Source organism: Idiotropiscis lumnitzeri, chromosome 10 (genome assembly GCF_059441095.1).
Source record: "Idiotropiscis lumnitzeri isolate Australia: NSW breed Sydney's pygmy pipehorse chromosome 10, RoL_Ilum_1.0, whole genome shotgun sequence".
Classification (NCBI taxonomy): domain Eukaryota; kingdom Metazoa; phylum Chordata; class Actinopteri; order Syngnathiformes; family Syngnathidae; genus Idiotropiscis; species Idiotropiscis lumnitzeri.
The window spans coordinates 10,121,519-10,133,422 of NC_142400.1; the positions used below are offsets into that span (position 1 = coordinate 10,121,519).

Genomic DNA, 11,904 nt, shown 5'->3' on the forward strand with positions numbered 1-11,904 from the left:
CAAGAACGCGCCAAGCAAACGCTGCCTTGCCTGCTGTCAAACGGCCCCTCGGAGGGCGATAAGCGTCTGTGCTATCAGAGTGCCTGTCTGCCTTATTAGTGCACCTCAGGCACACAGCCCAGCCGGCCATCTGGCACGCTGTGATCCGCTGCCCGGCAAACTCTCTCAGGCCCCATAAAACACGCCAAGACCCCTTTGAAGCATGCAACAAAAGTGCTGACCGAATGAATGAATCATTTTATTACAAATAGATACATATGTATTTATCTGAAAAGTGACTGAAAGCATCTCATATTGACAGTGTATGTCCAAGTACAACACGAAAAGGGGCAAAGGTTAGGGCTGGGTTAGAGCTATGACCTTCGTAGGGTCTCTATTGCCACCTTGTGGTGTAATTATGGGGTTAAAATTTTTTTTTTTTTTTCCAAACATGAATCATCCAGTTTCCTTTCACCACCTTTTACTGCAATTTTAAACAGAACTTCATGTTTGTTTACAAGTGCAAAGTGAGCAAATTGGAGCACCTTGTTAAGAAACATGACAATTGCATGTACCAAAACGAATACAGTAAAATACACCAGTTTAACAAAATATCATGCTTATCTTGTCACAACTTCTTTTTTAGGAAAGTTCAACATCAATGGTTTGACTTTTTTGGGGGAAATGAAGGCTGCAGACAAGTGCAAATGCAACCGTTTTAAAGGTCTAATTATTATTATGAAAACAGACATGAAAAGTATAGAATTTTTGTTTTCCACCACTTTTAGGCCCTAAAAAAATAAAACAAAAAGTGGTAAGTACAGCAGTAACCAAGGGCATGGTGACATATTTTTACCAACTAGTAACTTGAGCACTAATTGCAACATCACTGTTAACTGAGGACCCCCTGTATTTTCTAACAAGCTATACGCACCCCAACAAAAGTGTATCTGCAGCAACATTTTGGGTCCCCACACACCAGTTAAGAATAACTGACATGCTGAAGTACATTTACTGAGTATTAAACGCTTTAGTGCGCCGGAAAACAATTCAGTCAAATTAATGGCTCAGAATGGCCGTGGGAGTGCATGCCAGTGTATTTGAATGAGAGTCTCTTGAACTAGGCGAAATGATCACCAGTATGATCCACTCACAGGGATGTATTTATAAAGCATAGAGCTCCAGCAGGTAGTCTCGGGGCACAATTCCGATATTTCCATTTTTCTCTCCAACCCACCAACCATAGCTTTGGTACTCCTGAAGGAAGAAAAAAAAAAACAATTTATGATGGAGGATAAGAAGAAGCCAAAAAGAAACACACATGCACACGCATACAATGATATCTCTTTTAAGCCTCACGGGGAAAAAAAAATAAAATAAAAAAGGAGTGATTACGAGTATGTGTGCGCACGCGTTTGGGCCTTAGTCACAAATGAGTAACCCGAACATGCGAAAAGACAAATATGAGAAATACAAAAATGTATATACTGTATAATAGAAGTTGAGTGAAAGAGCAAACTCACATTTAAAGCAAAAGGATGTCTACATATGCTTTCAGTAATGTTAAAAAAATTATTTGATTATCTCATTGTTAGGAATATCAACTTTTCTTAACCACCTCGTATGGCCGATAAAATAACATTTCATGTAAATAAATGTTTAAAATGGGCAGTCAGGTCAAAAATATTTCATGTGCCCTCACTTGTCTAAAAACAGTGCTCGGATTAATATTGTGTTTGTGGAATATGTATTAAGCTTGAAAATTCACCAGTTTTTATCCATCTCAGGAGGCTGCCATTGTGCTTGTAGTGCCACTCGCTGTCGACTGAAAATGACATCACAGTGCCAAAGGATTCAGGTAACCATCGTCACAGCTTACCGCTTTTCTGGGTTTGGTCATATGATGTTGGTAATGTGAACCCTTAGGCACTGTAATGTCATTTCCAGTCAACAGCAAATGGCTATAAAGGAAAAATGATCACACCCTGAGATGGATAACAACAGGTGGGTGTTTCTACTTCAATTCAATTTCCACGAATGCCATATCAGACATGTTTAGAATACTGAAGCCGCAAAGAACATAATGTAAGGAAAGTTTTCGACTACACTTCCCTTAAAGGACAGCAAATTTTGACTGACCATCGAGCTTCCGCTGTTTTTACATGACATTGCATTGTTTCCCGCTCACCATCATTTATCATCGTCATATTTCCTGCTGACTGCCTGATTATACACACATCGGCCTCAATGTACGTAAAAGCCATCACGTATAAATCTGTCACGGCAAGGTAAAGTTAAAGTCCCTCCGAGTGGCTGTTAGCATAGCGAGCTGCGTGGAGGACACCGTGGAGACGCGTCTTGCTTCTCTCTTTGACCAAGAGCCTGAACTCACATCAAAGTCTTGGCCGGGACATTAATCAACACTGGGAACTCCACAAAAGGGAGGAACAGGAACCTGCGCATTGTCTGAAAGCCAGACCTTACCACATCTGTATCCACTTACTGGGTGAATGCTGTTGTTGCGTCCAAGAAACAAAAAAAAAAAAAGAAAAAATGAAATAAAAATCATTCTTCCTCCACTCGTTTCTGTCGTGCTTAATAGCAGCACCGTTGCTCAGTGCATTCAAAAGGAAATATGTGGCTCATTTGGGAATGCTGAGCAACCATTTTTCTTAGTCCAAACGTGCACAGTATTGATTGAAAATATTGGACTTTTTCTACGAGAAGATTAAAAGCGTGTCACAGCATTCCCAGAAAGCAATCGGCTTCCTATGGCGTCATCCCCGTGTTGCTCACAGTTCCTCGGGGTACCATATTTACATGATATCGAGGGATTGCTATTACAATACAGGATTCGCCCACAATTTGCAAGGGAGTAACTATTTCTAGTTCTCAGGGTATGATCACAAAGAATCATTTAAAACAATTATGCTGTAGACTATCGCGTATTCTAGAAGGCATTGTTCATGACAGCCCAAAGAACAAAATCCTAAGGTTGTAAATGATCACGTTAAATCTTTTGTGACATTGAATCAATGAGAAACACACAAAAAAAAATTGAAGAAATGTTCATGTCTGCATTATACAAAATTTGAATGTGAGCCAAATAAAATAGTGACCCATGTTCTGTTAAAAAACGGCAACAACTCAGCAGTGAGACAATTTTGCGACATGAAAATAAATGCTATTAGTTGCAAAACAAACAATCCTCAATGTCACATCCATTGCATTTGCTCGTCACGTGATAAAAGTGACATTTTACCACAAGCCTCTGGGTAATAACAGCGCAGAGTGACCCATGTGTGTGGGTGCGTATATGTGTGCGTGTGCACATAACAACTTCCTGTCACTAGCCTTTGAAAGTGGCAACACCTCATTGTGCAGTTCTGGCTGACAAATAAGTCGTGCTTGAGTGGGTGCGGGACACAACATGAGAGAGACAAACGACTAATGGCACCCTTCACCGGCTACACACACACTTCTACACACAGAAGCCTTGGTCAGCAAGTAACGCTGCCCTGCCACTTTAATACCTATCGCTAAAGAAACAATCAGTGCATCTGTTTACAAGCGCATATTGGACAGTATGTGTTAAGGGCTGGGTTAATATAGGTTACAGTAACATCACACAGCAGCAGCATTATGTTAGGACAGTGTTTACATTTTATCAACCATTCCAGCCACTTAAAGGAAGTGAGACGTTACTTTTCTCCATTAGTTTTATGTGCTGTGACTTGAACCGGGGAGGAGGAGGAGGAGGAGGCGGCGGCAACGAGTGTTTGGTGCAGCATATCTGGACAAAGCACGCCCCTCCTCAGCCACAGTCGGCCACTATAATCAACACCCAGACCCGACTGGGGGGTCCCGCAGCTGTAACACTACAGCTATTTCTGAGCTGAGGAATGGGGGAGGGATGGAGAAGGAGAATGGGGGGGGTTGGGGGGAGTGGAGCAAGGAGTCGGCTGTCCCTCCTGCTGCAGCCCAGACAGGTTTTATGGTCGCTGCCCTCGCAGTGGGCCACAACCCCCAACACCAAGGTTCCAGCTAATGGCGCTCGCAGTCCCGAGTGAAAGGGCAACTTGATTCTTGGCCCTTTTCCGCACACAAAGAGAGGAGTCATAAACAAGCATTTGGCCATTGAGCACTGGAACGTCTGTCTGCTTTGTTTCGTTTGGTTCCTCACACCAGTGAAAGGGATGTTATTCATTTTGTTGATCAACACTGTCATTGAGCAACAAAAGTAACACTTGAGAATTTCACCTTTATTAATTCTTATAAAAAATATGATTCTTGAGTGTGTATTTTTTTTAGTTTATCCCTGCAATGGCATTTGGACATGATCAAGAATAAACCTTGATTATTAGTCATGTTAAGGTGTGATATGGCATCATTATTGTGTGTATTTATTATAGTTGCATATTGCAGTGGTGTAGCACAGCACTAAATCATACTCCAAAAAAAAAAATCTATTCAGTCCAGTGCTACATGTTAACATTTGAAGCAGAGCACGCCCCATTTTGATAGAGCTCTTGAACTGGACCTCATTAGACTGTGAATATTTACCTAATTCTGTGGGCAATCACCGCACATGCATGATAACTAGCAGTAAAATATGATTCATTTTATTGAATAATTAACTTTTTTAATGCAGTACGATTTGTTTATCCTCGTCTCTTTTTAATGATTGCAGGCAAAGGCCACTAGATGGCAGACTAGACTACATAAAAGACCTGGCAAACTGTCAGCAAGTCTCAGCAACATGCTCCAAGATTCCATCCAGCTCCCAAGGATAACATTTCATACATATTGCTCAAACCACTTTTTCCTTATTTGCCCTCTTGTTTGCGAGCATGAGTGTGGTATATAGTAGCATAGAGTCCAATTCAGATCACATGAAGGAACAAAAATGCTCTTGTTTTGCCGCCTGATCAAAAAAGTCCTTTCAGTCCTCCACACCCTCTAGTGAGCTGACAAGCCTAGGAAATTGGATGTCCAGTACACGTCCTCGCCTGCCCTGAATAGCGTGTCAGACTGGGCCTTCGCTTCCTGAGAACACGCATTCCTATTTGGCGAGGTGAGCGAGACGTCTGATAGGTGTGTGGGCTGAAGGCAGCAGCGGAAGCACGTTGACGCGGCCCAGATGGACGTGATGGAACGGTGAGGCTGGCCAACAGCACTAAAACAGTTTCCGTCGTGACACATCTAATCCCCATCAAAGAGCCAGAGGCTGACTGCAGCCCAGTTGGCCTCCAGCACCAGGCACTCGGCCAGGTGCTGCCAGTAAAAGATATCAAGAACCAGTTCCTCCCAGGGCCTAGGAATAACTTTGTTCAGGTGGTCCTGGCTCAGCACCTCGCTCAACATTGCTGTTGAGTTGGTGCATTAAGAAAATGTCTACATTCTAGGTTTTAGACAAGGCAGGTTTTCATTACCTTGCTCAGTATATAAATGGTGTCTCCACGCTTGAAGGAGAGTTCATCCGGGTGGTCCCCAACACAGTCCCATAACCCCTGGTAGTAGTTCTGGTAGTCTGTGTTTGTTTCTGACAGTAAAATAGGAAAACAAGAAATGTAAGCATTTCAAAGTTCAGTCTTTTACATATGGAGAAAACACAAAAAAAACCGCACTTGTTGTAAAAGGAAGTTGGCTCAGAAGGTTGCAATGTATTTCTCGGGTTGCATACTTTTAGAACTTCCCTACAAATGTCACTTCTTCTTTCTCGTACTTTCTGTTGAACCAACAAAAGTGCAGCGCTTTTTGATTAATGTCAAGGGCCACCTGATGGTGTTTTCCTCCATTCAATTTGGCATTTTATATCTAATACAGAGCAATGATTCAATTGAGAAATGAACGTGTATAAATAAACTTGTCTCGTAATCCTCATAGTGCTGTTTTGTCAGCCCCTAGTTTGTCATTCAAACAGCCCAGCGTGCGCGGCAGGCATGGGCCAATTTTTTTAATTGGGCTTCGGGCCTCTTGAGCGTGCCCCACCAATTCTGCAACCAAGTGACAAGGAAAATGTGCGGCGCGATCGCGAAAAAGCATCCAAGCCATTCTCTTGATCTACGATGCCGCGTCTGCGAGATAGCCAAAAAGTTTATTTCAGTTGTAAAGTTTTATCATGAATCACAAATGATTTGTGTTGCCTCAGCAATTTCTAACGGCAGGGGGAAGACAAATTGGAATTATAGAAAATCACATCAGATGAGAGTAACCAACGATGCCCAACGATTTTTTTTTTTGCTTATAAAACTGCCACCGTTATCATTTTTTGCATTTAGTGAAAGTTGCTACCATAACATCCCCTTCTAATAGGAGTGCCGCCTTACATCACTGATATGTTTTGTGTCTAGCTAATTACTTGACAGATCATATTTAATGATAGCCAGCTAGAATGAATTTAAAAACAATGCATACTTTCAGTACATTGTACCTTTTTGTGGGGCACTGTATATTTTTACCTGGCAGCACTTCATAGATGTCTGTATCCGGTGCAAGTCCCACATCATCATACATAAGCTGTTCTTCCTCCTTCTCCACCTCGTCCTCCTCTTCTTCTTCTTGGATGATACCAGACTTATCTACGGGCACATTTGGAGAATATAACATCAAAGAATCCGATGTGGATGCTGCTGTGGCCGTAATAAGGATTATCAGTAATAGCAGTATGGCACACCTTTCAAAACAAGGTCAATCCATTTCACCCATTCCTTCGCCTCTTTCGCCGATGACGCACAAAACTAATGAAAGGACAGGTAAAAATATGGCAGTCAGAGACAAATTATTCATGTAACATGGAACATAAACAAACACGGAATTCATGAATCACAAAATTGCTCCACAAGCAAGATGTTTTCATGTTAAAACATACACATTTGAATAAATATGTATGCAATATTGAGAAAGCAGCAGTAGCAAGTCAATGAATACATTTCCAGAAGAAAAATGTAATACGTGCACAAACGCACACACGGTGAAAAAAAGGGATTGCAAATGTAAAGCACCTGATAGACTCGCTTGTCAGGAGCTGAGACTTCAAAACAAAAGTCCTTCTTGGAGTCTTTCCGTAAACTGGTGTTCATTTTGACATTGTAGCCATCGATGCTGAACTCGCCTTTCTGCTGCTTGTCTGTCACACGGCAAGAAGGTCACTGTCAACATCCCAGAACCACATCCAGTCTATAAGTCACTGATAATTGGACAGGAGCGTAGAATGACCCCAATACCTTTCTCGTGGCCATAATAGTAGAATGTGCGATAGCTAAGAGCGCACCATCTTTTCTGCCACTCCTGGCCGAAAAAACTGTGATCTGTCAAGAAGTTCAAACAACATAGCTTGAAATAACTGACAATGCATTTTGTTCTAACACAACAAATGAGTGACAAATTGTGTGTCGAAGGCCATGGCAAATTGCATTCATGAAGAGATCACTGCATGAATAATTCAATGAAATTTCAAAGGAAGACCTGGTATGTGATGTTTTGGCTGCTAGCCTGGCAAAAATATTCCAAACAGCTTTCCGTATAGTGCATGGCAGCTCTACATACCCACAAACCAGTCACGGGTGACGTGGAGCATATCCCATCCTGGTCTAGTTGTCAATCAATTACAGGGAACAAATAGACAACCATTCACACTTGTAGACAGTTTAAAGTCTTCTGTAGACCTAACATTCATGTTCTTGGAATGTAACTTGAATTTCTTTAGTGTCTACATTGTGCAGGTGTGTGAGGGATTCACATGTATTCTATCTGCAGACCACACACCCTTCCTGCGTTTCTCCAGGTATCCTGACATGAGAATAGACTGCAGGTCTTGCGCTGCAATTGGTGGGGATTGGTGGGAACCTGAAAGAGAGACATTGGCATTCAAAACAGAAACAGATGGGTTCCAACTTCTAGCTGACATCAACAATCAGATGATGGTTGTCAAAGAGTTGCGGCACATCCGCCGGGAAACTTTTTGCCTTGTCACATGGACTGTGCAACTTCAATGCAAATGTTCAACTGCTGTGTCAAAGTTGCTTTGTGTGAAAGAGACGCTATAAAAGTGGCATCTGCTTACAGGCCATAAACCCCCACCCTCCCGAATTGCCACTTCACTTGGACTTCCCTGACACTTTATTTTCAAACGTGAACAGACAACCATCATTGGTATACCTGCATGAGCCAATGAGATGTAATACTTGACCGTCAATACGAGTGTGGCAAGAGGTGGGCAGTGTAGCCAAAAATCATATTCGAGTAAAAGAATTGTTACAGAAGAAAACTCAAAGTAAAACAAAATGGTCTTCTACATAATTACACTTGTCCTTGGTCGTATAGCAGTTCACAGATTTCACAGCTCTAATGTGAAGAGTTTTTCAATTTCAAAATGGGAGTTTTTAGGCTCTGGCTGGAATGTACCGTACAAGTTTTTGTGGTAGACACAGTGACTGAGTAAGGTAGGCCAGGGTCGTTGTGGCTCTTCTGACTGCGAGTCGCATGCCGTTTTTTCTCCTTTGCTTCGCTTAAATGAAACCCTTTGAAAACTCTTCTGAGTTGAGCCATGGAGACTTTGTGAACAGTCATGTGACATGTCTGGAACCATTTGATTTGTGAAATGGAGTCAAACGCAAGCGGTTTTGATGGATTAGTGAAACAGTCACTTGACAGCGCTCAAGGCAGAAGTCTCTCCAATGAACCAAAACAAATAGATTGCACAGGCAATAATCTATCATTATTAAATATACTTAGAATAAATTATACTGTGAATTAGTCTATTGAGTAATGGAAATATCTGATAACATTTTATATTGCATTAAAGTGTATGAATAAAACCCATTAGTATTTATTGACCAATCATTTCAGTTTATTTGGTCGTTTAAAAAAAACTAAACAACAGTTGAGCAATATCACATGAGCAGGACTGTTTGGAAACTCTGATTCAGTTATTGTCTTTCAAAGTAAAAGTAGAATTACGTCAACATGTCAACAAAAAATGTTCAGTTTGTTTTCATGAATGACTACAAAAACGCAGTGAATGAGAGACTGAAATCAGAGGATTTGGATGATTTTTAAGTTGAACAATGGCTCTAAACGATTGCTGGATTATTGAAATTGTTGTCAATTAATTTGGTACAGGACAGTAAAAATAGCGAGTGAAATGTAGCTAAATGTAACGCAGTAAAGGTAGTATTTCTTAACAAAAATACGAGAGGAAAGTTTATGCATTGACGGGCACAGAGGGTTGACTCTACCCTGCATTTGGTCAAGTTTTTCCTCATACTTGGTGCTTCAATGATTCTGTGAGCAATAAAACAACCTTGTGCAGTAAAACAGGCGGGAAAAGCAGCTATGCCCTCAAACGTCTTCCCAAAGTACGTTGCCAAGTTACAGTTGGAATGTCTCTTTCACTGAGACACTCCAAGTCACAGTTTAAAGGAAAGACTTGCTCACAACAAGTGAGAGCTTAGTCAAAAGCACATTCAGAGCGATTTTACCCTCATAGGTCTCCTCTTCTCTGTCGGTGCGCTCAGACTGCAGCGAGCCTCCGTCGTTGTTGCTGCTGTCCGCCTCGTCTTCATCGTCACCGGAGTCGTCTCCACCTGAAGGAGGACCACCGGTCAATATGATGGCACAACAGAAGAGGAACCTGTCCATGTCATTGTTCTTGTTATGAAGCAGGTGTCAAACTTGTTTTTATTGCATCTCACGTGGTAGTCACGGTTGCCCTCAGGGGGCCGGTGATAATGGCCAAACCACATGAATGTACTGTATAATTGTTAGGGGTCGTAACGGTAAACCAAAAATAACAGCATCTTGGTTTAAAGGTCATGGTTCGCCATTATTCATTGCTTGCCAAATAGAAGCTGCAGTGTGTTTGTTTACTAATAAGATGTGTGGATAGAATGTAAAGCAGTTACATTTCTTGTCCCTCACCTACCTGGGAATACAAATAATCAGATTATCATATTTCAAAACTGTCCTTGTATCTGGTTGTCATGTCTAGAGATATTCTCACGATAGGTATCCTGCTAATGGACAACAGCGTGCTACCCATTTCAGTGTCAAAAGAGTATGTCTATGCCGTTAATCCAAGCAACAGAAAATTCAATTAATTAGTCGGTCCCTAAATTATCATTAACCATGTACGAATTTCCACCGTGTCTATTTTGAATCCACTTATGTGTTGTAATATAAATTAGAGCTGGTGTTCCAGCTCCGGTCCAAGCAATTTATCTCACATAAAATCTTGTTTTGTTAGCATGATGGCCTCACAGTTCATAGGTGGAGTGTGCAGGGTTCGATTCCGGCTTCAGATTTCCTGTGTGGAGTTTGCATGTTCTCCCCGTGCCTAAATGGGTTTACTCCTGGTAATCTGGTTTCATCCCACGTTCGAAAAACATGCATGGCAGGCTAATTGAACACACTAAATTGTTCTCAGATATGAGTGCGAGCGCAATAAAGGATATTCTGATCCTGGATGGTTGTTAATCTCTGTGTGGCCAGCGATTGGCTTGCTACCAGTCCAGGGTTTACCCAGCCGACGGCCCAAAAACAGCTGGGAAAGGCTCCAGCACACCCGCAACACTTGTGAGAATAAGCATCTTAGATTATGGATAGATGAATGGAAAATTTTGTTTTTGAATGGCAGAGAAGGCCAAAATCATCATTCAAGTCATTTCCACTGTTTCTCAATCATTCTGACTTGGTTAAAATGACATGTTTGTTTAATTGTGGCGCCATTGGAGAGTGCTGAAACTTCTGCGACCCAGACACATGTGTAACTCATGGTGAAAAAGGTTTAAAGCTGCTTTGAACATAAGTCATGGAAAAACTGTGGCAACTTGTCACAAACCATATCAAATGGCGAGGAAGGTTAACCCAGGCCCATTGAGTTTGACACCTGTCTCATAGGGAAAAATTAAATTGTCTTCATTTGCATTCAAAAAAATATATGTAACATCACAACAAACAAATACATATCATCGAACAGATGTGTTCTTCTCCTCACAATGTAGATGAATTTAAAAAATAACTTACTTTTTTCCTTGAAATCATGTGGAAAGCTGTTGCGCAGAAAGTAAATGGACTATTAGTATTAGATAGCTGAACAGACAGATAAGACAAGATGCATACCCCAATTTGACCTCTTTAATCCGTCTAATGAATGCTTCTCGCTTATCTTTCGCCTTCTTGCTCAGATTTTCCCCTTTGAGGCCATCACAGAGAAAGGTCTCGAGATCTAAACATTAGGGGAAAAAAATCTAAATTTAAAGATTAGACTTAAACAGATTAAAATGAATACAGGTGTGCGTCCGAAAATCATGGAACAAGTAACAGAAAGTCATCATCCATAATAAAGTCACTTGTTCCTCTTTTTAGAAGCAGCCAGCGGAGAAGTGTGTAGGTCACAATTTACAAGATTACAACATTGTAAAAAATAAACATATACATCGTCCAGCAAGTTGTTTTAAGTCTTTATTTTACCTGAAATGAGCGTGGTAAATTCCTCGGGAACGACTCGCATCGTCGTGTTGATTTTGAGCAGCTAAAAGACCAGCTGGAGACAAAGGTCACGTGGTGCGGAAGTTGTGGCGAGTGGCTCACGCGCACATAACGCGGAAGTGATCCGTGCATTATTTATTAGCGGGTACACGCACGCACACGCACACACGCACGCGCAGTGACGTTTATGGGCGCAGCGGCATTTTTGTGTATGCAGACGATATACGAGACAGCTACTGCCTACTTGATGCTTTAATGGGGCTTGACGCACTATTAAAGTCACAGCACAATAGCGTTGTCATATTTTACATTAATTCTTCATAATATCACGCTGGGCTCCTGGCACATGTCACAAACAAATGGAGGGGGAGGGGACTGTTTAGTTTATGATGTTTACGGCAACATTGTAAATCCAAACAGGGCTTATAGATAGGC

General features: G+C 41.5%; 1 protein-coding gene across 1 annotated transcript; it reads right to left on the reverse strand.

The window, feature by feature from the left end:
• Positions 1–833: 833 nt before the first annotated feature.
• skap2 (src kinase associated phosphoprotein 2) lies at positions 834–11,577 on the reverse strand. The gene is made up of 11 exons (XM_088307761.1): positions 11,452–11,577; positions 11,101–11,206; positions 11,005–11,030; positions 9,462–9,566; positions 7,747–7,827; positions 7,206–7,289; positions 6,984–7,108; positions 6,656–6,719; positions 6,441–6,560; positions 5,412–5,521; positions 834–1,236 (listed from the first exon to the last, which is right to left on the reverse strand). The coding sequence occupies exons 1-11, from the start codon at positions 11,489–11,491 to the stop codon at positions 1,144–1,146; spliced, it is 954 nt and encodes a 317-aa protein (XP_088163887.1). The 5' UTR covers positions 11,492–11,577; the 3' UTR covers positions 834–1,143.
• Positions 11,578–11,904: the final 327 nt, after the last annotated feature.